At 43.1% G+C, this 27,056-nt stretch overlaps 1 protein-coding gene across 1 annotated transcript in view; it reads right to left on the bottom strand.

The window, feature by feature from the left end:
• BARX2 (BARX homeobox 2) overlaps positions 1-25,461 on the bottom strand; it is a 76,356-nt gene extending 50,895 nt beyond the window's left edge. Inside the window, exon 1 of the mRNA XM_058687310.1 lies at positions 24,992-25,461. Coding sequence (XP_058543293.1) covers positions 24,992-25,178 — 187 coding nt within the window. The 5' untranslated portion in view covers positions 25,179-25,461. The remainder of the gene's footprint in view (positions 1-24,991) is intronic.
• Between the last annotated feature and the right edge of the window lie 1,595 nt (positions 25,462-27,056).

Genomic DNA, 27,056 nt, shown 5'->3' with positions numbered 1-27,056 from the left:
TTGATCTTGTGCCTGGCAAAGCCATCCTCCAAAATGACTCTTCCCCAGACCAAACCTAAGCATTAGTCCCTTGCTTGGACCCATGCAGTGATTCTCCGGGGCCTACCGAATAAAACCTCCATTGGCATTAGGGCCCTTCCTTTCCAACCTCACCTCCTAGCACCACTTCACATTTTATTAATACTGACCTGCCTGCAGTTCCCAGACACATACCATGTTGTCTCAAGCCACATTTTCCTTGATCACATTTTCCCTCTTCTCAGGATGCCCCCGGCTTCACCCCCAGGAGTCTCATTCCCCTGCCTAATTCTCATTCATCCTTTAAGATTCAGCTTGGGCTTTCTCATCCATAAAACTTTCCCCAGCCTTTTCCTGCTGCCTCCTACACAGACTGAGCTAAATCCCTTCCTCTGTGCTGCCACGGTGCCTCTGTGCTTACCTTTTACAGTGCTCTCCCCAGAGTACTTAAATTGACTTATATTTGTATCCCTTCACTACTCAGTAAGCTCTGAGGGGGTAATTCATCTTTGTAGCTGTTCCTTCAACCTGGCAAAGAGCAGGCCTTCAGTGAATGTTTTCTGAGCTGACTTAAATCTGTTTCTCAGCCAAATGAAGGTGCCAAATGAAGGTGCTTAGTTGATGAACAGCCACAAGTACCCTCTGGCTTTAAAGGTCAAGGGTTCTAATCAAAGGACCATCTCCCTAGATTCAAGAGAAGCAGTAGCTGACTTCAAGTCAAATTTGTTCTCTTGGCACTCCAGGACCACTTGCCCTCCCACTGTGCCCCCATCTGAAGGTCTTCCCAGGAGAACAGTGCAGTAAAATCTTGGATTGCAAGTGACTTGTTCTGTGAGTGTTCCGCAAGGCAGGCCAACATCTCTGATAAATTTTACCGTGCTAAACAAGCAGTGTCTTGCAATACAAGTAGCACGTGACACTGAACATCACACGATCACATGATCACAACTGAGTTTTTGAAATTCGCTTTGATATACAAGTGCTTTGGATTACAAGCATGTTTCCAGAACAAATTATGCTCCCAAACCAAGGTTTCACTGTAATCTGAATGATAAACTGATTATTTACACTCCTGGAGAGATTACAATGCTGATACACCGTGTTACAAATGCAATACTAATGGGCTAATCTAGGGGGCAGACAGGAGCCCCCAGGGACGACCACAGAAGTACATGGACTACATGGACTGTCATATAGGTAGTCTGCCACGATGTTCCTTGAGCAGCTACTGACAAAAGTTGTTATGCTTTTTCTCTTTCCGAAAATATCCCTACAGTGGAACCACAATCCCCAAATGGTAGCTTCACTAGGTACAGGAGTCTGGCGTGATTTTCGCCGAGCCACTGTCACCAAGGGACACAGTTATCCCAACCCTTCTGAGGACAAGGAGACTCAGAACTACACAGGCCCCTTCTCTCACAAACCCTATCATGGGCACTTGGCTGTGTCAAGGTTTTATAAGCCAAGTATTTGGAACTGAGATCAAACACAGCTTCTGCCAGTAGAGTGCCAAACTGTGTTCTGTACGAAGTGAACTAACACGTTTCCTGACCTCCCATGCAGATTTGGACGAACTCAGCCAACCAAATGATGAAGGAGCCAGAATCTGAAATACACATGGAGCGCTGAAATTCCAATGGGAACAGCGAGGACACATTTTATTATTTTTTTAATGAAATTTATTGTCAAATTGGTTTCCATACAACACCCAGTGCTCATCCCAACAGGAAGGACACATTTTTTTAAATTCACCTGTTGCAACTAGGATTCTAACACTTTGCAGTGAACCAGGAATGGTTAAGATCTCAATTAAATTTCCTCTGGCAAACATTTATTGAGCATCTGCTTCAAGCAGGCAAATGTGTATGTACATAACTACAGTTTGCATTTTCCTAAGTTTCCTATTTGGTATTTAAGAACCTCCAAGTACTCCACCAATGAGCATGCTATCTGTGTTCAAAAGAAAAGTTCGAAAGAAGTACAACTTACTCTAGGAGTGTAAGTCACTCTAGGAATTCATTACACAATTACAAATAAACTCAGTATATCAAAGCAGCCTCCATTCTGGTAAAACAAAGACCTAATTTCATCAAGAGACATGGATACTATAGTGACCCTACAAGGCAGTAATGATGAAAAAGGGAGGATTTTGGGGGGCGCCTGAGTGGCTCAGTTGGTTAAGCGTCCGACTTTGACTCAGGTCACGATCTTGCAGTTCACGGGTTCTAGCCCCGTGTTGAGCGCTACACTGGCAGTGCAGAGCCTGCTTTGGATTCTCTCTCTCTCTACCCCTCCCCCACTTGTGCTCTCTCTCCTTGTCTCTCAAAAATAAATAAATAAATTTTAAAAAAAGAAAAAGGAGGGATTTTTGAGCAACAGTGGTCATGATTCAACAACACACAATTTACCCTCCTTCTGCATTGTCCTTCTCCTATGCAAGCATTAGGTTGAGTTTACACGGGTTTATGTTTAAAACACAACTTCCAAAGATGCATTTCAGACAGTAGTATCTTTAATATTCCACTAATATTTTATACAACTACATTTACAACACTGTATAAAGACTGGTGATAAAAATTACTACCCTGAAGGTCACAAGTTCTTCAACCATCAAAATCATGCTCAATCATGTTTGCCATAGCATTCAGGAAAAGGAACTCATTTTAGAAATGAGTTAGAATTACTCTGAGCCTGCCTATTTATCCTGATGGCCTCAGCTTAGAGGCTGCCTTCCCTGGGCCTTCCCTAACTGCTACCCCATGTCCTTGTCTGGGTTAGGTGCCCCTCAGCACACTGACCTACCCCCATCATGGAATCTGCCATTTGATATTGTACTGGCGACCTTGTATTTACTCCAGTGCATCTCCCACAAGAATGCGGGCAGAAACCTGGATGCTTTGTCACCATCCTATCTCCAGTCCTGTCATAACACCTGGGGGACAAGTGCTTGATAGTTTTTTTATTAATGAACTCTAGTTGAAACAGTAAGGGCTGTTACCTTTTCTTTGTTTCAATCAGAAAGTTTAATGTGGATCTCTCCATCATATAAGAGTTAAATTTTATTCACTAAGGCTGTTTTTTTAATGCCAGTATAATTAATGTACAGTGTCATATCAGTTTCAGGGGTACAATACAGTGATTCAACAATTCTATACATTACTCAGTGCTCCTCATGATACGTGTGCCCTTAATCCCCATCACCTACTTCACCCACCCCCCTGCCCCCTGCTCTCTGGCAACTACCAGTTTGTTCTCTGTATTCTAAGAGTCTTTTTGTTTGTCTCTTTTATTTGTTCATTTGTTTTGTTTCTTAAATTCCACATATGAGTGAAATAATATGGTATTTTTCGTTCTCTAGCTGACTTATTTTGCTTGGCATTATAAGCTCTAGCTCTATCCATGTTTTTGCAAATGGCAAGGTTTCGTTTTTTTTATGGCTGAGTAATATTCCATTTTACACACACACACACACACACACTCCACATCTTCTTTATCCACTGATCTATTGATGGATACTTGGGCTGCTCCCATAATTTGGCTATTGTAAATAATGCTTCAATAAACATAGGGGTGCATGTATCTTTTTGAATTAGTATTTTTTAATACTCTGGGTAAATACCCAGTCGTGGAATTACTGGATCATAGGGTACTTCTAGTTTTAATTTTTTGAGGAGCCTCCATATTGTTTTCCAGTGGCCACACCAGTCTGTGGGTGGGTGGTGGGTCAGTTTGGCATTCCCACCAACAGTGCATGAGGGGTCCTTTTCTTCCACATCCTCGCCAACACTTGCTACTTCTTGTGTTTTTTATTTAGGCATTCTGACAGGTGTGAGGTGATATCTTATTGTTAACTCACTAAAGTTTTAAATGTAGACATTGTAAGTTTTGATAAACTTGCTTAGAATCTGATTTGCATAAAATCACAGCCGTCTGTACAATTTCCTGTGCATAAAGAGAGGCACACGAGTTCATTAATAATTTCATCTCCAAATGGGTCACACTCAGAAGTGAAGCTGTGAACATTTTAGGGCATCTTCCCCAACTGCCAGCATTGGCCAGGTTCTTTCATGCAAAGATGTTTCATACCAGTTTTATATGGTAGGTGACTTATTCTTTCAGTTTCTTAGTGCTTTTCAACCAACCTCTGAAAATTCTAAAAGGTTTTGCAATTATTCTGATCATCAACTTTACATGACACCAAGGTGGCAAGAACTGTATGTCTATTACATGGATGTTTCAAGTAAGGAAGCAAGGAATGGTTGCTGCATGCCAACGGAGGGTAAAGCTCCCCGAGCTACACTGAAACCTTGCTGGTGATTCCACCAGGCTTTCTTCTGGGGCATTGCGGGGCTAAAGGCTCAGGGGCTCTGGTCTCATGAGGCGTAGTCATTGTCTACAACTGCAAGTTCCAACCCCATGTCCTGTAGCACACGGTGTCCTCATCAAATTCCAGCATATTCTATTACTCCAATTCCCTTTTCATGTTTAAGCCGTTGTGAGGAGTTGCTATGCACTGTTCAACAGCTGCCATTTAGCTCCCATCTCCCCCACCCCAGTAAGTTACACTTTAGTCTTGTAGATTAACTGGAAATGAACCATTATCCCTCATGGGGAAGTACAATCGATATGAACTTAGAGCACCAGACACTTTCATTGAATGACAGGCCTTAAATTTAAGGATTCTCACACCAGAACAGACAATTCCAGATAATAAAGTCTATTAGCCACGTGTGTGACAAGTTGTATATATCATAAATTCTGAGACCAAAAAAAAAAAAAAAAAGTGGGTCCGGGAAGGAGCACCAACATCTGAAAACTGCAGGTGTAGGAGCATGCCGGTTCCTAGATGGGTTCCTAGTAGGGAGGAAGCAGGCAGAAGCTGAGCAGAAAAAAGACTACACTGCCTACAGTAAGTTAAGTGCTAGAAGGCGACACCAGGCAGAGACAAATCGCAGCAGGTTTAGCAAGTTTCGGTAAGGTGCAAAACCACACTGTTTTCAGTACCTACTAAGTGCCAAACTATGCTAGGTGCCAGCCGCACAAAGATGAATAAGGCATTTTGCTCGGCTGATGGAAACTCACAGTCCCACAGCAGAGACAGTCAAACAAACAGAAAATTTCAGTGCGGTATAGTAGCTGAGCCAGGTGCTGCTGGAGGGCAGGAGAAGAGGCCAGCTGGTGTGCCCCAGTGTGGGGGTGTGCCCCAGTGCCACGCATCTCGCAATCACCGTTCCCTCCGACTTTCTGTAGACGCCTTCTCTGGCTTTCTGATGCAAAAAAATAAGGAAACATGGAGAATATATCTATTTTTAAATATTTATTTCAGAGGTAAATTCCTTTGTCCGCGTAAGATTCAGGAGACGCAGCTCAGTCAATCTCGACAGCAAAACCCGGGAGCACCGGTACATCTGATTACATCTGATTACTGATGTATCTATTTCCCACTCAATAAGGGAGAGGCGGAGAAACACACAGCAGCTTATGTGCACATCTGCACAGTGTGCCTCCAAGTCCTCTCTTGCGTTCCTGTTCCGTTCGTAAAACGGATTTTAAGCTTTCAGAGATTGTTCTTAAGGGGAACCAAGTCAAAACCCACCCCCCGCCCCTCCCCTGGCAAATGCAGAGCTCACCAGCTCAGGAAGATTAGAGGAGCAAATTTCTTCCACGCTGAACCATGGCTATTTCAGGATGGGGGCAGAGGGAGAGGGCTGGACAGGGCACTGGAGGGGTGTGATGGGAGGGCCCGGCGAGATTCCAAGAACATTAAAAGCCTCACACCCAACCCTAAATGCATGGAACTCATTGCCCCCTAACCCCCCTCTAATCCAAATGACCTCATTAAGCTCTCTCTTGCAAAGCTGCCGTTTCCTTAAGAGGGAAAGCCCCAGGACAGTTTGTGGACAAGCTGATGAAGAGATGCCTGTGCCAATATTTGTTGACACTACAGCAGGATTCTTCAAGCTTAGTGCTTGTCTTCCAACACCGATGGCGGCCGCTGAGTTGCAAGACAATGGAAATATTGTCAGTGACAGAAACCAGGCTCCGGAAAGTAAATAAAATCTCTCTAAGGTCAGCACAGTTGACAGGGTGGGGAAAAGCAGTTTTAAAAATCAAGCCTTAAACTGTCATGATAGGTTTGATTAATGATTTCATTTTTTAAATGATCCTAAATAAGTTAAGATGCACTGAAGCAAAAAATAGGACGGAGAAAAGCGGCTGATGACTTACAAAGGAAACTGTGGGTTCCTGTAGCTCTTTGAGAAAAGCTGCATTTAAAAGGCATGGCAGGCCCCTCTGTGGTCTTGGTTAAGTAGCGTAATTACTCTGGGCTTTGGGTCTCTTTCCAGTCAAAAACAGCGGAGTGGAGTATAGATCCCTACCTGCTTTAAACCTCTGTGCCTTTGTACAACTCCATAGATTATTTCAGAAAGTTTTAATGACTATCTTTTAAGGTTGAAAAATGTCCAAATTAAACATTTCTTTTCTAGTCTATAAGGAAACGGGTGGAGCAAAGACCATGTTACCTATATAATGCAGAATTTGCTCTCTGTTGCTCTGGATGACAAAAAGCTTACTTAATGTTTCATTTAGAGAAGAAAGTACTTCACCTTCTAGTTAAGATTACTTTGTTTTCAACCTTGTTTGTTTTATTAAAAAATAAAAATCTTAAAACCACCTGGGTGGCTCAGTCGGTTAAGTGTCCAACTTCAGCTCAGGTGATGATTGCACTGTTCGTGGGTTCGAGCCCCACATCAAGCTCTGTGCTGACATCTCAGAGCCTGGAGCCTGCTTGGGATTCTGTGTCTCCCTCTCTCTCTACCCCTCCCCCGCTTGATTGCACGCACTCTCTCTCTCTCTCTCTCTCTCTCTCTGAAAAATAAACATTTAAAAATTATTTTAAAAATATATAAAACCTCTACCAGGGATTTTCTTTTTCCAATAAATGCTTCAATTCATTAGAAAATAAAACATACAAATCATTTTCAATTCTGGAAAAAAGTTAACCAAAAAAGCAATCAAAAATAAATCCATTTAATATGCAGCAGGCATCCAAATAAAAACAACACCTGTTTGTTTAAAAAATACATATTACAATTTTCGTTAAACTGTAAGACTATCCTTTTCATAGAAAAACTATTTAAGTGAATACTCCTGATCACTGGTTTAAGAAAAGGAATTTAACAAGAATGTTCAAAACAATGATATCGCTAATAAGAATTGGACACAACCCCAAAGTCCGCCCATATAATGGGTAAATGCGTATTTATATGCTGGATAGTATACAGCCAGGAAAAAACTAAACACACTACAGCCACACAGAACATAGATGAATCTTGGGAATGCAGTGCAACATGCAAACACAAGTCACAAAAAATACACACAGCATACTTACGTTTATATGAAGTTAAAAAACGAGCAAAGTCAAGCAATCTGCAACTTAGAGATACAAACATATGGTAAAACTACAGAGAAAAGCAGGATATGAACAGAGAATGGAAATACTGGTTACCTCTAATGGAGGAGAAGAATGGGGCAGTGTTGGGGAGAGGCACAGGGTAACCTCAGAATAAATGTCCTTTCTTTAAACTGAGTGGAAGTCACACACAGGTGTTCACTATATTGTTATTCTGTATACCGTATATATATTGTATAAACAGTTTTATCTATTCACATTTAATTTTTTTAATCTTAACAATAAGGTAAGTTAAATTATACCCATCCTGGAACAGTACCTAAGGCAGTAAAGCATGATGGGTAAAATACTGAACAGCGCCCACCCTTCACTTACTTGGCAAATTTGGACACTAATGGATTCCCTAGGACTTCAGCCAGGACTTCACCATTCCTTGGGGAAAAAGATATCCTAATCATTCCGGGAAGTTTTATAGTCTAGAAATAAAGAACTAGGTAAGGAAAATCAAATGAGTTATAATAAGAGAAAATCAGAAATTTTCTTAAAATACTGCTGCAGATCTACTCTGTATCCAGGCAGCACTACTTTTCAAAAAGAGAAATTTGGGGGCGGGGGGTGCACCTGGGTGGCTCAGCCAGCTGGGCGTCCAACTTTGGCTCAGGTCATGATCTCACGGTGCGTGAGTTTGAGCCCTGTGTCCAGCTCTGTGCTGACAGCTCAGAGCCCGGAGCCTGTTTCGGATTCTGTGTCTCCCTCTCTCTCTCTGCCCCTCCCCCGCTCACACTCTGTCTCTGTCTCAAAAATAAATAGACATTTAAAAAATGTTTAATTTAAATAAATAAATAAATAAAAATAAGAAATCCTTCAGGAGTCTAAGCTCCAAATTAAGCAACAGAGTTCCCTATTTGTGACAAAGTTGGGATTTCTCCTCTACTCCTCCACCCATATATTTTGAGTAGGGCTTTTTTCCCCCCACTTTCTATATTAGCAGTATAGAAATCAGAGATTATCTCCCAATATAATTAATCTCTATACCACCTAAAATGTGATTTCCTCTCCTCTGCCATACTATCCCATCCAAGAAGAGGTCTATTTCTCTGTTTCCTCATTTTTAAGTGCAAGAAATAATAGTATTAAGTAAGTGTTTGATGTCATATTTAATTTTGTGTTTATATTTATTTTGTTTGTCATTGTTATTACTGTCCTTTAATCAAGTTCGTCTCCATTTGGAGTTAAAAAAATCAGAGGTAGCGTGTACCTTCTCTTTGAGAAAAAAAAAAATCAGAGGTAGCGTGTATGTTTCTCTTTGAGGTCAAACAGTGAGTGCCTACTGACATCGGTGATTTCTTCTTCTTAAGTTAACCTACCTTCCAGTGTACACACCTCTTTCCAAGTCCATTTTAGTGGTAAGGGCAATGTCTGAAGGATTCTCAGCGCCGTGACTGGATAAATATAGTGGGTAGGAAGTTATCATGAATCAAATTTATTTCATATCTCCCACTTCCGAAAGGGCTCCATTAGCTCAAAGGCTGCCTCAGACACTAGAAGCCTCATCCTAACCCAAGTGCCTAAAACAAAATAAGAGTGCACTGAGGCACCAAGAGAATCATAGTTTGTTCTTCCTGAAAGGTCTGGTGGCCCCCTGACCCTGAATAATTGAAAGTTCCGAAAGGTGTGAATTTCCAAGGCAGAATGTGTGACCACAATCGAGGGCTATGGTCATGTAAGTGCAGAACTTGTATTATTATTGCTATTATTTCCAGGGACAGACAAGAAGTTAAAGTCAAGTGAGAAGTATGTAAAAGTTTACCCAGGGGTTCCTGGCTGGCTCTATTGGAAGAGCTTTCTACTCTTTTTTTTTTTTTTTTTAAAGTTTATTTATTTATTTGAGAGACAGAGTAAGCAGGTGGGAGCATGTGAGTGGGGGAGGGGAAAAGAGAGAGGGAGAGAGAGGATCCCAAGCAGGCTCTGCACTGTTAGCACAGAGACCAATGAGGGGCTCAAACTCACAAACTGTGAGATCGTGACCTGAACTGAAACCAAGAGTTGGTCGCTTAACAGACTGAGCCATCCAGGTGTCCTGAGCTGTGCGACTCTTGTTCTTGGACTTGTACGTTCGAGTCCCATGTTTGGGTGTAGACATTACTTAAAAATAAAATATTTTTAAAAAATAAAGAAAATAAAGAAAATGTCACCCAAACCTCAAGCTGAAAAATGTCAGTAATTTTGGTACTCCCAGACTCTAAAAAGTTTTCATCTTCAGATTTCCTTTGGGAAAACCCACTGAGGGTTAGGACAGCAAAGAAAAGTCCCCAGAATTCAACGGAATCCTGAATACTTTATTGTAAATATTGTTAACCCCTCTCTTGGTGCAGAAAAATCTTGCGTTATTTCTAGAAAGGGTCAGAAACTCAACCCTAGTTCCAAGAGCCTTGTCTCAATTTAAAAGCGTCCCTGCAAAATTTCCCAGTAAACTCCCACTTCCAAGGCCGTTCACACATCACAGGATGACAACAGAACCCTGGTCTGTGATGAATCAAAGGAGGTATTTTATGGCCTGGAATAACTAAGATGACATCACATGTTGTGGATCAGTAATAACCGTTATTACACAACAGAGGAACCCTACTTCCAGTAGTCTAGTTCAAGGGTCTAAAACTTTTCCTGTAAAGGGCCAGAGAGTAAATAGTTTGGGTTTTGTGGGCCATACTGTCTCTGTTGAAACTGCTTCCCTCTGCTGTTGAAGTATGAAAGCCCACCCAACACAATATGGAAACAAGTGGGTGTGGCTTTGCTCCAATCTAACTTTATGGACAGAGATATTGGGACTTCAGGTAATTTCCACATGTCACAAAATAAGTCTTCTTCTTTTGATTTCTCTTCTTCCATTTACAACTGTAAAAACCATGCTGAGCTCATAGCAGTAGGAAAACAGGTGGCCGGCCAAATTTGGCTCGCCTTTGGCCTAGCGGTCTAGAGAAACACAGTAATCATGTACTTTACTACCCTGAGACTGCGTGGCTAATCTTGCATGAAGTCTGTGCATGTCCACCACACCTTTATCTTTGCAAAGCATTAAATTAGTACTCCTTAATCTATCACTCTTCCCCAACACATGGGGGAGCAGGTCTGCTTTATCAATAGCAGAAACTGAGGCAGTGAAGGGCCCGAGAAGGGTTTTCTGACAGGATTTCCACTTTGAACTCTGCTCCCACATGGCCTGTTTATATCAAGTACGTGCGATTTCCTGCCTGGAACTGCATGCATACTGTATTATCATGTAATAATAATGATCGTTTTGTGACCCAGGATGATGAAATTCTTTAATGCATCCTTACTATATATGATAATTAGGCAACATGAGTGGCTGGGCGGGTCACTGCCTGATCAGAAGCCATCAATGGCTGTCAGTGATGAGGAACGCCTCTGGTAATAAGCACGTACTCACAGGGCAATTTCCAAAATGAAATATTCCATTCTCATTTTTAAATCTGTTTTCCTGCTGGGGACAATACATGTTGAGCAGGCATCTAAGGACCCATACTTCAGTTTTCAGTAGTATAACCCATTTCCTGACCCTTGACTCTTCCTTTCTCCACTTGCCAACATTCCTTCTCATCCCCAACCCATTTCTGCCTATGCCCTTACTACTGTAATAGACATATGTACACACTGCTTTTCTGAATTCATGGCTTTACCAGAAAATTCTCAACAAGCTGCCAAAAATCTCTATCTCCAACTGAGTCCTATTTCAACATTGGTTCTGCGGAATTTAGGGAACCAGTTGAGTCTTCTCTATGCCAATCACTACCTCTCCATGGTGGCCTTAATGACATATCAACTCATTCTATTTCACCTGCTTCCACTTGGCCCCCAACCCACCACTGAAACTGAATGATGTCATTAGACACTGTTTGTAGGAATCATCGTGATAAATGGGTGGAGAGAGGTACCACCCTGTTCACTGGGGCTTCCTTCATACCATGGAAGGCGAGAACTCCTCATCAAGAGAATTTTTCTCGCACTATGGAGGGGATTCACTGATTAAAGTATTTCATTAGCAGTTACTTATCTCCTAAGATACCAGTGGCTAGCTGAGAAACACAATTCCAGGAGAAGTCCATGTAAAACCCTTGTCCACACAATCCAATCCACACAACAGTCACCATTACCATTCAGAATGCAATCTTCAACTAGCCCCTCTACCAATTTAAAAGCTGTAGAACAGGGGCTTTATTTGGAACTCCCTGTGAATCACAGACCAATATACTAGGACAATGACTATCTCCCAACCTACCTTTTCCCACATCACCTCAAAAAAGGTCACAACTGAATTATTTTTCTCTCTCAGTACTCTGAAATAAAAGAATATTCATATTCTCTTGTACAAGACTATCCCTAACTGTACTCTTCAAAGAAGAAAAGCATTTAAACTTGAGAAATTCTGCCACTTTTCTAAAACAGTTCTTGAGATACACAGCTGTATGATGAAACGTTTCCTACAGGTAATTAATCCTGAGCAACTCTTGTAAAAAATGACATAACAAAGCACAGTTTGTGACGATGTCATGTTGACCTGTTTGTGCCACTCATTTAGGAATTTACAAAAATCTGAATTTATATCATAAAACAGAAAGGTGAGGGAATCAAACATGTCTATTCATAAAGACCTGAACTTGGCTCCCAGACCACCCAGGATGCAAGAGGCCTCAAAAGGCAGTTAGTGAAATGACATAATTCACAAGAATGCCCTAGAGTGAAGTGGTTTTTTTAAGGATATTTCGTTTTTTGTGAGTTTAATTCATCAAGGATAGTGATCTTTCTCTAAAGGACTGTGCTTCAGACAACCAAGACATGGTTATGATTATAAGATTATTGTTTTTAATCGAAGCTATCAATTACTGAGCACTTACGCTCCAGGAACTATGCTAAAAGCTTTATATGCATTATCTCATTTAACCTACATGACTAACCCTATTAGGCAGTTAATATTATCTTTCCATTATAGATGAAGAAATTGAGAGTCAGAGAGTTTAAATAACTTGCCTAAGGTCAAACAGTGCCATCTGACTCAAAATCCATCCACAAGGATCATTCCATTAAACTGGCTTCCTATATTTGAGTCATAGGGTACAAATTATATCAATCTCACCTTTAAGCTGGTATCTACACTACAATGGCTCCCAAACTTGACTTTTCACTAAAATCATTACAATCTCTTTTTGAAAACAGAGTTTCCCAGAACCTACCCCAGCCCAATTAGATATAATGTGAAAAAAATTAGTCTCTTATTCTTTTTAAAGTGATGCCAAACCAATAGCCAGATTTTTTTTCCCCACTAAACTTAATAGTGAATATTTCATGAAAAATATTCCAAGTCTTAACTCACAAGGCAGTCAATTGGCATTTGTGGTTAAGCATACATATTCTTTCTCTCTGGTTCACAAGAATGAATGAATGAATGAATGAATAGCAATTCCACCTTTGACCCCCACAGAAAAGCTTTATTCAAAGAATCATAGCTCATGGAAACACCTTAAGGAAAGAAGCCTTGGGAATGTCATACTGAGAAGGACACTAGTATCCAGGGGCAAGGAGATGTGTTCAGAATCACACAGCCAGAAGGCAGTAGGTCCACAATCTCACTCCAAAGACCTTATGGCTTCTTAGAATTTGTCTAGAATCATTCAGAGACCCAAATAATCACAGGAAAGGAAAGACTGGAGGGCACACACTAAATGATTGGCAATATGCGTAAAGGAGTTACCAGGTTCAAAGTAAACTCCTTCACATTCGTTGGGCCTTGCTTTATATAAAGTACAGACTTTCTATGGACTCCATGGAAAGGGACAAATGTGACTTCTAATTTACGCATTTTCATATGATTATATACAGTACGGAGCTTTGTACTGAAAGAAACGGACCTGAGTTCCAATCTCAACTCTGCCACTTACTCATGTGACCTTGTTACTATCTATTTCTTAGTGTCCCTGTGTCTCATCTTTCTCACTGGAAAAGCAGTGATCACAACTATTACAGAGAGGGTCTCCCTTTAAGGTAAATGCCTCAATGCAGGAATGTGTCTGCCACGCGGTTACCATTTATAATTATTTCTATTTCAACTTTGCAGTTACCTGACAAGTGAAACACTCTGCTTATGCAGCTAATTGTTCTAACTGCCAAGGTTCAATGTCCCAGTTTGAAAAAAAACAAAACCGGAGCTCCCACAGAATGCTCCTCTATGCTGTACTCTAAACTGAGGATTGAAAACATGCTTCCAGAACACACAGCTGTCTAACGTGCTAAGAGCAATAATGAGTTGCCATGATATCCAGGGATAACACAATTAACAACGTCCTCCAAAACAATGTCCTCTGGGGCGACTTACCAATTATTTCAGTAAAATGTTCAGTCATGAGAAGAAAAGGAAGCTGGATTGGAACTGGGAGGATTCCTACCTCTCTCTCTCAGTGAAACTTGCTGAAAAGTAACCGTAAATATTCTAAATCCTTGCCTGTCTTTTCCCAAGGAGTTCCAAACAGAAGATCCAAGGTGGACCTGTTGGATTTGTTGCCAACAAACAGACTTCCTCGGGTGGCAAGAACAGGTCCTTCTGCATTTTATCCTACTTAGAGCATCCTGCGGCAGCTCTCTGGAACTTTTTCTCGATAATGTTTTCTCCATTCACTGCCTCCAGCCCAGCTGGTCCATTTTACGAGGAGTAAGATTTCACTGAAAAGATCCAGAAGGTTGACTGAGTAAGACACGGTGAAAATTTCAGCCCGTCTGATCTACTCTGGCCACTGCAAGTGCCTACACGGGTTAAGATAAATTGCAGAACTTGTTCCTGCAACTCGTGGAAGTCTGTTCACGGACAACAAATCTGACAGATCCACCGTCCCTTCAGTCATGTCCAATTTGGCCACAATCCTCTAGATGTGGTCATTAATTCCTGCTGCTGACCGTGGCTGCACTGCTGAGCACCAAAGAAAGCCCTGTGGCACTGTCTACAGATCGTCCGGGTGGGATGTGGGCCCTACAGTACTTAGATTTCTTTGCTTCTCTGTATGTACAGTTGACTCTTGGACAAGAAAGAGTTTGCAGTGTGCCTGAAAATCACCATCTAACTTCTGATTCTCCCCCAAACTTAATTACTAATAGCCTTACCCACAACCTAAGCAGTTAACACATATCTTACATGTTATGTGTATTATGTACTGTATTCCTACAATCAAGGAAGCTGGGGGAAGGAAAATGTTATTAAGAAGATCATAAGAAAAAATACATCCACAGGGCTGTACTGTATTTATATATACAAAAAAATCCATGTGCAAGCGGACCTGTGCAGTTCAAACCCATGTTGTTCAAGAGTCAGCGTACTGAGGCAGAGAGGGGTGGTTTAAGAAGGGGAAACGCGTTGGCCAACTCCTGTTTGGGCCACACTGAAGAATATTTTCCCTTTGAGGGATGCAGAGAGATAAAGCCCCCAAAGGCCACATTTTTGTCAAATATCTTAACAGCAGTATTTCTAAATTGGAACTATTTTGCAGAGAAAAGAAAAAAGGTCTTGGATGTTAAGACAGGCTGAGCAAAGCACCTGCCACCACAGTTGTCACTGTAGAGTAATATGGTCTAGGTTAACTTCTCCAAACCACAGGATGGCCATTTATTATTCCTAACACACAGCTATCTATGTGATTTCCATGGTAACAGTTCTCATCCCTTCTTAACAAGCCTTGATACCACATACCAAAGTTTTAAAATCAAATCATGGGTCCAGGGTGCTTGGGTGGTTCAGTTGGCTGGGCGTCCAGCTCTTGATTTCGGCTCAGGTCATGATCTCATGGTGCATGGGTTCGAGCCTCACGTTGGGCTCTGTGCTGACAGTGCAGGGCTTGCTTAGGATTTTCTGTCTCCCCTCTTTATCTGCCCCTCCCCATGCTCACTTGCTCTCTCTCTCTCTGTTCAAATAAATAAACTTTAAAAAATAAAAATAAAAAATAAAATCACAGCTCCAAAATATAAGGAGCACTCGGTCATTTCATATGGCAATACCGACATCATTCTTCCCTCTAATAAGCTACATTTTAATTTAGATTCTTTGGTATTCACAGCTATCCCCAGACAATTGTTTTGAAGTTAAATTGTCACTAGCAATGGACAAACCTTGCTCAAAAGCCAAGGGTGGCACATCGTATCAGCAAATACATACAGATGCAAGATGCAAAAAAAAAAAAAAAAAAGTTATTGTGATTTTAAACATCACTAAGAAGAGAAAAAAAAAACCTAATGACTCTTGCTTGCATGATTATGGATGTATATCTAAAACAAACACTTCTTGGAGCAATCACTTCCTAGTCCTAGTGCCCAGCTCAGAGAGCGCTTACTCATATGCCAAAGTATTACTTGGGGAAACGGCAGCTATCCTGGTGATAATAGTACCCCCATCCAGCCAGGGGAGGTTAAGTGAGATCCAAAAGCCAATTACAGAAGCTACAGTGGTTGTTTTAGTGAGAGTTGTACACATGTATCTAATTATAAAGTGTTTTTATTTCCCCACTGTGAGACTGCGTACAACAAGGTCTGCATTTAAAAGCTTCCCCTGTTTCAGGGCAGAAAAGCTATTAAGAAAGCCATCAAAAGGTCCACAACATTAAGAGTTTCATGGACATCTAGGGTCTCCCATACTATCATTTTTCAATGTTTATATTACGAAAAATTTCAAACACACAGAAAAGAATAATGTAATGAACATCTGTGTACCCACGACCAAGCTTTGTTAAATCTCGATGTTTGGCCATATTTTACATTAGGCCTTTTCTTTTCCTTAATAAACTATGACATAGGACAATAAAAACCTGTGGGTGGCCTTCCTAATCCCATACCTTTGCCTCCCTCAACAATATGTATCAGTCTGCATGTTTTCAAGCAGCATATAAATGGTATCAGGCTGTAGGTATCAATCTACAATTTGTTTTTTTCTCAACACTGTATTTCTAAAACTTATCCATATTCATACAAATAGATCTGGTCCATTCATTTTCGTTGTATAGAATTTCACTGCTTAAAGGGAGCACACGTACTTTTATCCTTTTTCCTTCTGAAGGGCAGTTTGATTTAGATTTGTCACTATCACAAACAACACAAAAATGACCAGTCTTAAACAGGTGTCCCTCTGCACACATACAAGGCATCAGCCCAGAGGGGGAGCGGGGGCTGGAAGGTACATGTGTATCTGTAGCTTTACGGGTATTGCTACACTGCTCTCCGAAGGAATCGTACCGAAAAAACATTCCCACCACCACCAGTGTATGAGAATGTCTATCGCTGTCATCGATCAATAGAGTCAGATTCTTTGATTTCCACCTATCTGATGGGTGTGAAATGGTATCTCATTTTAATGTGTGTTCTCCTGATTAACAGTGAGGCAGAACATCCTTTCATCTTTACCATGTGGATACTCATTTCTATGAACGGCGAATTTTTCTACCTGCCCCTTTTCTCATTGCTTTGTAAGAGATCTTTCTGTGTCCTGTGACTTTGGGAAAATTACTTCTCGGCTTTCCATTGGTAAAGTGGCGATAGTAACACCTACGTCTTAGAGATGATCTGAAGCTGATCATAGAGCACTCAGTCCCATGCTTATTACACGTTAGGCATTCAAAAAAACCAGTCACTCTTTCTATGACTTATGAATGTGAATAAGAAGGTTCAGTGTATTTCTAACATATCTCAAGTTTATAGCTGCCTTTGGGATAAATAAAGCAGGATTCCGGAAGAGGAGTCTGGGCAACTCTCTGTACCTAAGCTATTTCCCCACCACAGAAGAGATAAAACGAGGACTCTGTTCTTTGTAAGTTACCATGAGTTAAATGTACAAAGTCGCTTCCTATAGATATTGCTTAAACTAACATCTACCTTGAACTTCCTTTAGTCTACAAGCGGCTGTGCTCCGGTCTGTGAAATGACCATAATCCTGAATTTCAACAAAGGTTATGTTACAGAATGAAAAGAACTCTGAGGAGAGGGAAGTGGGTGGTGGAGGCTGGCAGGTTCATCAGTATCAGGAACTCGCCAGGTATTCCTGGGGTGGAAATACAGCCACGACTTCATGAGACTGCACCAAGCCCAAGACCATTCCATTTTCCCACACTTCATAAGCAATCCTTGAATAAGAAAAGCCAAAGGACCATCATCATATCACTGATCGCACCTAAGGGTTTTTGTTGTTGTTTTTTTAAATAGTGACACTGACATCGCCGAGGCGGCAGGCAATCCTTTTCAATGCACATTGTGAAAATGTTTATCTATACCCAATATCGAGAGGAACATGCTGCTAAGGACGTGTTGGTAAGCTAGAAGGATGCAGTAAAAAGGAATCACGTAAGCCTGTCTGCTTGAACTCTTAATGTATTTAGTTTCATGGTGAGATCCTCCCAGATTGGCTTCTATTCAGTCGTATCTTGACCTTTCCTTGGAGAAAGGCCATGTTCATCTTTATGAACTCTGCCAGTGGAGTCAGAAAGCATATATAGCTGTTCTCCAGGCCTATCAAGTAGTCCTGACATCAGCTTCAGCTGGTGACTGGCAGGGTCCCTTTTCAGATGTACTTGCACATCATCTAACGTTCAGAATTATCTCCCTCCGTATTCAGTTTCAACTGGCACTAAAGAAACCAGAGACTTTCTTTTGCGACTAAAGTGAGGCCCTCTACCCCCCCCCGCCTCCGCCCCCCCGCATCTCCTCCAGGGCAGTCATGTGTAAGAGTCAACTCTAGCCCAAACATAATTAGACCATCTTCTGATACCTATCTAGGAGCACTGCTTTCTTCCTTAAACGTATGCCAAGTTTCCACTTTCGAGAAGTTAAATTGCCATATAAAAATGCCCTGGTGATGATGAGTAATTAGACACTGTAATGGAAAATTAACCGTGTTTTTATTTAGAGCATTCATTTTCACAAGACTTTTTTTTTTTCTAACTGCTATTAAGCTGCAATAAAAATAAATTAAATCCTGAGAGTTTGCAAAGGTTTTCTGGTTAAAAACAAACAAACAAACAAACAAACAAAAACTTCTCATTCTGGAACCGTTTGTTTTGTTAATATCACCAAGTTTATACAAGGTTCTGAATTGAACCCCATTATTAATACATTCTGATGTCAATTTTAATCCCGTCAACTGTGCTGTAGAGGAAGAAATAACCACTCCAATCTCACAGGCAGCTAACGCAGAGACAGGCACCAGAGAGGCAGCTGAGAAGGGCTTGTCACATGCGTCAAGGGCCTTCACCCGAATAGCCACAGTCCCTCTCTTTTTCCCACTTTGTCATGCTGCTTCCGAGGGAAGTGGGCCACTTACAGGCATGGTTCCTGACAGTTCGGAACACCCGTAGGCTCTGGGCAGCCCTCGGTGAAGAGGCTGATCCAGCTGTGAACGTGGGGTTCATCTCTGGTGCCACACTGAAAGCACCAGCTCCATGAGCCGCAGTGTAAACCAGCATTCCCCAAAGAACGATGTCAAAGGAGGTTTAAATCTGTACATCTCAACCCAATCCCTACAGCCCCTCTGTTCCAATCCTCTGGTCCCACATTCCACTGAAAAGTTCATCAGCGGGTTCGGCCACAGGCCCTGGGTTAACTTCAATTTGGAGCTGGATTCACGCAGCCCGCACGCTGGCGGGGCAGGTTCTGGGACACCCACCAAAGTTCACAGGATTAGTACAGATGAGGAAGACTCAGATCGCATGGCCTACCTAAGCTTTTCATCTCTGTTCCTCCCAGACTGCAAAACAACATGCACATGACACCTAAAAATGCTTTTGGCTTGACATTTTTTCAGTCTCCCCTCAGTGAATGCTGAATGCTGGGCAGGGCCCAGACTCCGGGTGGCTCGTTTTAAGGGGTCCGGCACGTATGGAAGCAAAATCAACTTTAGCCATTTACTATCCATGCACCGACAGGTATCTCAGAAGCCCCACGAGTTCTGCTGGGGGGTGGGGGTTAGGTCATGCTGAAGGACAGGGGCTTCGTGCAAGGCTGAATGGAGAAGCGTCAGGAGTTCTAGGGAAACCCACTCTTTTACTTTTTCCCTACTCCTTCCCTTTTCTTTTTTTTTTTCATTTTAATCTCTCCTTACAATTTAAACAAGCTTTTATAATCCTTACTGCTTTCCTATAGATTCTTGGGATAGATACATTCAAGCTAACAATCTTTTCACTTAGATTCCCTAGGTAGGTTAAATAAAACTAGCAACTTTATGCAGTCCACGCTTGTATCCAAATTCAGTTTTAGTCGAGTTTTAGTCGAGAGAGGTACAACCAACAAGAACTTGAGCAGACTGGCTTCATTAAGGAGTTACTGTCTACACCATTTCATTTTGGTTGTATTTAACGGGATTAATATGATAGTTTGGTTGGTGATAACACCCTTTAGGTGGAGTTCAAAGACAAAATTCTACATGGTAAGCAAAAATATTAAATTGTCATAATTGTTCCCCTATCCCAATTCCAAACTGCCCATCATATGTTCTAGAGAAGAACAAAGAAGGGCTCAGTAGTGGGTCTACAGGTAGTTTAGAGGAATGTTTAAAGTATCCCAACTGTGAGTCAAGATTTACAATAAACTTAAACACAAGGACTCAATAACAGTGCCATCACCAAGCAAGTATAAATATCTGTAGAATGAAATTATTAAATTAAATGATACAAAAGACTGTAGACATTTGGAGAGGCATTTTAACATGTGAACTATACATTCTCCCATGGGTTATTAGGAAAATCAGAACCGGAGAAGAAGCTGCTAATAAACTCTATTCACTAGTTCAAACTGACTCCGAAGGGTCCCCTGAGCCTCCCTGTTTAACAAAGGAGTTACAAAATTTAGGGAGTAAATGAGACAACAGCTGAGGATCCCAGAAGAGCGCAGCTCCAAATATATTCTGACCCTGGATGAGTCCTATATCCTGTGCACCCCTCATTTTATTTACCCTTAGAATGGGAACAGGAGAAGCAGTTATAAGTAATTGCTAATAAAAGCCTATTTGCCTCTGGCAGAAATGCAAATGCTTGGTGATAATGATCATTTTCCCAAACCCCAGTTTACATTTTTCCATTAACATTTCAGTCCTCAATGCTCAGGCTCCCAAGATCCTGTGGGTTTTAGTCTTAGACTAACAGACCAAGCTGAGATTTGGGGAATCACGGGAGCCAACTCCACAAAGCAATAACTGGCTGTCCAACTCCCAAAGAAGTCATTACACATGTCCCCACCGCACTTCATTTTTCACTGGGATGACACCCAATCTTTGTGATCAAAATGAACCCAAGGACACCACCCGAAAGAACTTGTTTCTCTTGGACCCACCAAAGGATAAAATGTTCTCAATGCCATCTCTTAAGATAAACACCCTTCCCCAAATGCCCCTTTTAATTGGCTGGTTGACTGTCCCTTGGGTGTGAGTACACGGATTTATCCCGGGTGTGTAACCAAATTGGAAAAGTCTTCTTGATTTCTGAGTCCCCTAACAAGAAGGGCAGCAGTGCCCAGTGTGGACTGAAAGTGTCTAAGCACTGATGTGACCCCAGCACTTCACAAAAAAAAACTATATTCTAACTGGGGAGATTAGATTAGATTCTAACTGTGACCTCTGTGATCCCTTCCAGCTCTGTAACCGCAACAGTCAGCTCGACACGACTGGCCACCGAAGGTCACCGGGAAATCCAACAGAACCATTCCACCGGAGAAGGAGAAAGGAATTAGCCTATAGGTTTTGGTGGATTATTTAAAAAAGCCCTGTGCTGGTCACAGGCTGAAAATGTCCCAAATATCTACAATTCACCTTTCCCCCAAAATGTGCATGTGCAAGTCTAGGGCAATTCTAGGTTATAAGTATAAACAATTATAATAAAACTCTAAGTAATTAGCACAGTAGGTTGGTTTCTCGGCATCCCCATGAAAACCCGTAGGATAAATTGTATCCTTGTTTTTGTGAAGCAGGCTATTCATCGTTTCCAAACAATCCTCAAATTTAGAAACCGCCTGTTTCTAAAGGTCAAACTGAAAGAGAGAGCCTTCAAAAACGACTCTGCCAGTATCTTTGCAATGGATTCCAGCCTGAGGAACCAGATTTCTCCAAGCTACTCTTCCCCCCAAGAAACATTAATCACAACCAAAAAGGTGAAATAATGTACTCAAGAGTTAATAGTATTTATGACATCCTCAACTGCACCTCAGTTTTGGTTTTTAATCTGTCAATGTTCTAACACGTATGAGAGAATGTTAACGGATTTCTAAACGGCAGTATATTCCCATTCTAATTGGGGATTGCTGTTACCAGATTTAAACAAAACAACACAAAACAAACAAAACATGTTACACACTAAATAAATTCCAAACATATTTCACCCCTCATAGATGGTCTGAATAACAAACTTTTTTTTTTTTTTTCAAATGGAGGCTCTCTTTGGGCTTAGTTGGTTTTTTCTTTTTTTATTTTATTTTATTTTAAATTTAATGACAAATGTTCCTTTAGCTTGGCCTCAAAGGATAGGATTCCCGTCCTCCCTGCCTATTTTGTGATGTAGAACATCTCTTGGGAAACTTCAGTAAATTTAGAGACAGCCTCCTAAGCCTAAAATTACTGCATTTGTAATAAGAAAGGGCCTGTTAAAACAAACAACAATTTTTTTGGAGGTGAGTATTCCATCAAGGTTAGAGTGTCTAATAATAAATGACTGTCAGGTGATGACCTGCCTGATGAAAAATGTTTCCATTTCTCAGTTTACTTGAATACATGTTCCTCTGCCTGAGGAGATTCAGTACCATAAATTGGCATCTGGATTACTAAATCTAAACAACAAGGACTACTTAATTATGTAGAGGCTTTTTAAATGCTGTGGCTTTTGTTCCACCCCAATTTTATATACTTATTGTGCAGGGTGGTAACTTTTTTTTATTCTTACTCCATTATTTTACCAGGCAAGGTTCACTTCTGGTAGTTATTTAAATCTTAAGAACAGCAAACCAAACGATGAGAAAGTTCAGTAATTTTAATTCCAATTTGTGCCTTTCACTTGATTTGAACTTTTTATACATCAGTTCTATGAAAAGTGCTAAATAATTATCTTTATCCAGCAAATGTATATTTACATATATAGTTGTATGATGAATGCCAGCAACTTATTGCCAGTTTTTTAATTAATAAAAAAGATTAAGTTTATCCAGTCTAAGATTTTTGATCTTGAACATAACTGTTAAAAACAACAAAAATGCTTTGAAAGTGTGGTATTTGCAAAACCCTTGAGAAGTCACTAATGGGATTCCCATGATCTAATACACGTAAGGCTTTAACTGTAATTGTAAACCCACTAAAGGCTTATGATCCGAAAGTATGGACTATTGTAGCCAGTTTTTATGGGCTTAATTCCACTGGCAAATCCCAGTTTCTATATTTTAAATCTCAACGAGAGCAAAATCATGACCTTTTCAAAAGAACAATCTAAAGAAAGTAAACACTGAAATGATAGGGCAAGAAAACCATTACCAACAACCACCCTTTCATACAAACCATCAATGAACTTCAAAAGCACAAGGCTAAGCAAAACTTTCAGCTCGTGATATATGTACAATTCACCCTTAACAGTCTCAAAACTACATATGAATCAACTTACTTCCTTCCGACTGATTTCCCATACAAGGTTTAGTGAAATACAGAACTTACTCAGCCCGTATTAATGACTGGACCTCTGTTCTCTGAGCAATTTATTCTTTTTTTTCTTTTTTTTTTTTTTTTTAGCATGTTATTACTATGATCCAATTCTGTGACTGCTAAAAGCCAGGAAAACTGCCTTCAGGACAATACACAGCAGAAAGTCGCTAAAAATTGTGCCGGCCCTGTGTCACACCTAGGTGTTCAGGTTTGTTCTGTTTTGTCTTAGGGTCCTGCAGGAGGGCAATGTCTTAGCAGGGTGCATTGAAATTTGTGATTAAATCTTATTTTTCCTCAAAGGTGTCTGAGTTATTATAGCACATGATAATTTATGCTCATTACAAGATTCAGCCTACCTCCCCTACCCAATATATATGTAGTCTATTCATTCGAGGGTTTGTACATGGCAGACGCATAAATGTAAAAATATATACATCAAGGATATCTACCTTGTTCCTAAAGTGTCTTAGTTGTTTCTTGTCTCATATGCTTCTTGGTTCTTAAAATTCGGGATTGCAAGTCTTGTGACGGCCTATCAGGCCTAATCCCACCTTACAGATAAAATTTATTTTACGAAGGTATAACTGAATATAGTATTCATCTTAGAACCAAATACATGTAGGAACAACTTGCTTTTGAAATAACTTTGCTGTATGTATTTACACACATACTGACTGTCCTAAAGGGACAATCCAAGAAACTAAGGATTCCAAGAACTATGTACTAGAAGCTTCAGGCCTGAAAGTTAAAAAAAAAAAAAGAAAGAAAAAAAAAAAGTCTTTTGAAAACACTGCCAGCAATAATAATAATAATAATTAAATAAAAACACTGCTAGCTCTTCGCTTTACTTTTTCAATATAACTAAATTATTTCATGGCACCCATGCCACAAACATAAACTCAAAGTTCCTTTTCGTTGGGAAATACTAAATTTTTACCTTCAGTTGAAACCACAGCTGATAACTTATTTTTTTATAAAAGTTGCTTCAACTTTTTTTTTTCTATGCCTGCATTTCGATAGCCTAAATCCTTTGAATGCCAGGGTGCACTTTGAAACTTGGAGCTTCTCTTAATGCACTCAAAGCTTCAAAAATGCCTTTGGACTTACTTTCCACACAAACCTACGACTTTTTCAATGTATTTATTAAATGTTATCTTTCCTATTGGCCTGAGTTAGCTCTTGTGGATAGAGGAAACCAGACGTGAAGAATGTTTTTATTGTTATGCCTGTTGTTTTCTTAGTCACTTAAAACAAAAAGAGGTGACCTCCTCAGCTTGCATGCACCACAACGCGACATCTTCCAGAACTACCGCCACAGAGGGAGATCCTTTTAAGTGAAGTTCAAGGATTTCTGGATCTTGTGGAGAACCTCAGGATACTGATTAACTTGTAAAACTCCCAGGGGAGACAAGAGGAGATTGGACAAGTTAACTCGAGGCGAGCCGCAACACCACGTCCTGAAACAACGATTCAGGCGTTGAACCGGGTCAAGTGTTTGAACTTTCCGGCCGAAAACCACAGCGGCGCTGGGAAGGGGGTAGCTTTTCTCCCGCGGGCAGGATCGCCCGCGCTGCAGTAGCGGCCGCTCCTAGGGGGCCGCTACCTCCACTCCACTTCCAAGCTCGCGATCGACACCTTGCCCGGCCCTTCCCAGGTCGCGGACGCCTGTGCGATGCCCGCCGCTGCCTAGTCTAGCCCCCCACCCCGGGCCGGCGCACAACAGAAGAATCCCCGCGACCCTTCCTTTCGCCCTCCCGCGGGAGGTCGGAAGCGGGAAAGCTCCCGACAACGGCGCGAAAGCTACCGCACCCCACTAACCACCACCATCCCCGCTCTGCGGCGGCGCATCTTACCGGTACAGGAATGCAGGGGCTTGGGTCGCACGACCAGCGACGGGCACACGGAGTAGAGGGAAAGTTTCTCAAAGTAGTCGCAGGTCTCCTTGGAAAGGATCTCGTCGATCATGAAAGTCTTGTAGCGCCGCCTGGCTGCTTTGAGTTGGCCGGGCGAGCTCAGCCTCAGCTCCGCGTGGCAGTGCATGGTGAGCCGGGGAGAGCGCCGGCCGGCCGGGGCCGCGGGGGCTGGCGCGCCGGCGGGGACCTCAGCCCGGCTCCTCCGCCGCCGGGGAGGCGGCGGGCTCGGGAGGCGCGCGGAGGGGAGCGGGCACCGGGCGCGCCGGCCGCGCGTCTAGATCAGCATCTTCGCCGAGCCTTTTTGGGACAGCGCAGCTGTCAATCAGCGCGCGCTTCCTGCGGGGCCTGGTGCGGAGCCGCGCCGAGGGCCGGCCGCCGAGGGGCGTCGGCGCCCACCCCACCAAGTCCGCCCGTGCGAGCCGGCCGCGGACCTGCACGCCTCGAGCCCGCCTCTCTCGCTCGCCTCCTCCCGCCTCGCGGCGTCTCGCGCTCCTCTGCCAGCCTCTCTATTTTAAGACACTCGCTTTGGCTCTCCACCCCGCCCCCCTCCTGGGACGAGCTCCAGGTGTGTGTGCCGAGGGTGCGCGCGCGGGTGTGCGCGCCGTGCGGGGAGCGCGCGCCGCCCCCGCCCACGGGCCGGGCCTCGGCCGCTTCTCCGGGACGCGACCCCGCGCGCCTACTTGGAGGTCCGGTACTCTCCACCCGCCACCCGGGGCGGGGGGCGGGCAGGCGCGCCTAGTTCTCCCGCTAGGAAGAAGTCGAGTCCTTGCTGAGGCTCCCGAGGCTGCGGGCCCCAGGGCCGGCGCCCCGACGACCCGCGGGTCCTTATACCCCGTTTCCCAAGGACCCTCGGCGCTCCCTCGAGTTCCCTCCACGCGCTTGCCCCCAGCGGAGCCGCAAACCTGACCGCCCCCCACGAGATCCCAAACCGTAAATGACCCTTGCCCCGACCGTTATCCCAATAATGAATTGTAAAAATAAAAAGTAATGCCCCAAAGGCGTGCGTTCTTTTTTTTTTTTTTTTTTTTTTTTTAAGTTTTAGCAAAAGGTTTTAAACCGTTTTCGCCGCCGGAAGAGCCAGCGCAGCACGATCCCGCGGTGCCTGCGGGCCCTCGTGCCGTCAGCCCCACTCGCGGCGGCTCATCGCCGGCCGCTCCCGGCCGCGCGGCTTTGGTTCCCGGTTCCCTCGAGACGCAGAGCGTTCGGAGAGCCGCGAGGACACGTGCTTACTGGGGGGCTTGCCTTCTTCCTGCTGGGCTCCTAACCTCCGAGTCTGTTCCAACCAATCAATATCTGTAGGAACTTATGCGTTCTATTGGAATTGGTGGGCGAGGGGGGCCCCGCCCGGTCTCCGCGCCCGGGACGGCTCCCGCTGCCTGCGTCCTAGCACCCCGCCCGGCGGCCGGCCGAAACCGCCCGGTGGCACCGGTTTCCCACGATTTTGTCTCCGAACTGGTGTGCGTGGGGCCAGAAGGAAAACGCACGAGAGGGAGATGTCGAATGGCAGAGGCGGACGGCCTTCTCCCAGACCGAGTTTGGGGCTGGGGACATCCCGCTCGGAACCTGCAAGCGGCCCGGAGTCGCGGCGGGCTCGCTGCGGAGCTTCTCGCCTAGGAGTCCGAGTCGCCGCGGAAGCAAACGGACGCGAGCCCCTGGGCGGGTGGTTCAGGTTGAACGGAAGGGACACACCTGGAGGACTAATAAGTAGGCACTTAGAGAACATAAGAGAGCAATAAACCGGATCAGAGCCTAGTATCTGACAGGGCCGGCAGGGAGACTTTGGGGAGCTTCATTCCCGAAGTGTTCACGTGTGCCAGCGTCCCCACTCGTCCCCTCCTCTCCATTTAGAATGGTTTTCGTTCGTTCTCCTTCTCCACGCACAGGCGGCTCGAGGGCCCGCGAAGACTGCGGCTAGGTGTCCCGGCGGCGGCGCGCCTCCCGCCACAGGGACTGTAGGTCGTCGCGCTGGGCCCAGGAGCGCCCCGGGCCCCGGTGGCCAGTAGTC

This window comes from Neofelis nebulosa, chromosome 10 (genome assembly GCF_028018385.1).
Source record: "Neofelis nebulosa isolate mNeoNeb1 chromosome 10, mNeoNeb1.pri, whole genome shotgun sequence".
NCBI classification, from domain to species: Eukaryota; Metazoa; Chordata; class Mammalia; order Carnivora; family Felidae; genus Neofelis; species Neofelis nebulosa.
Note: the sequence above shows the minus strand (reverse complement) of the source record. Positions and strands in the feature narration are given on the sequence as shown.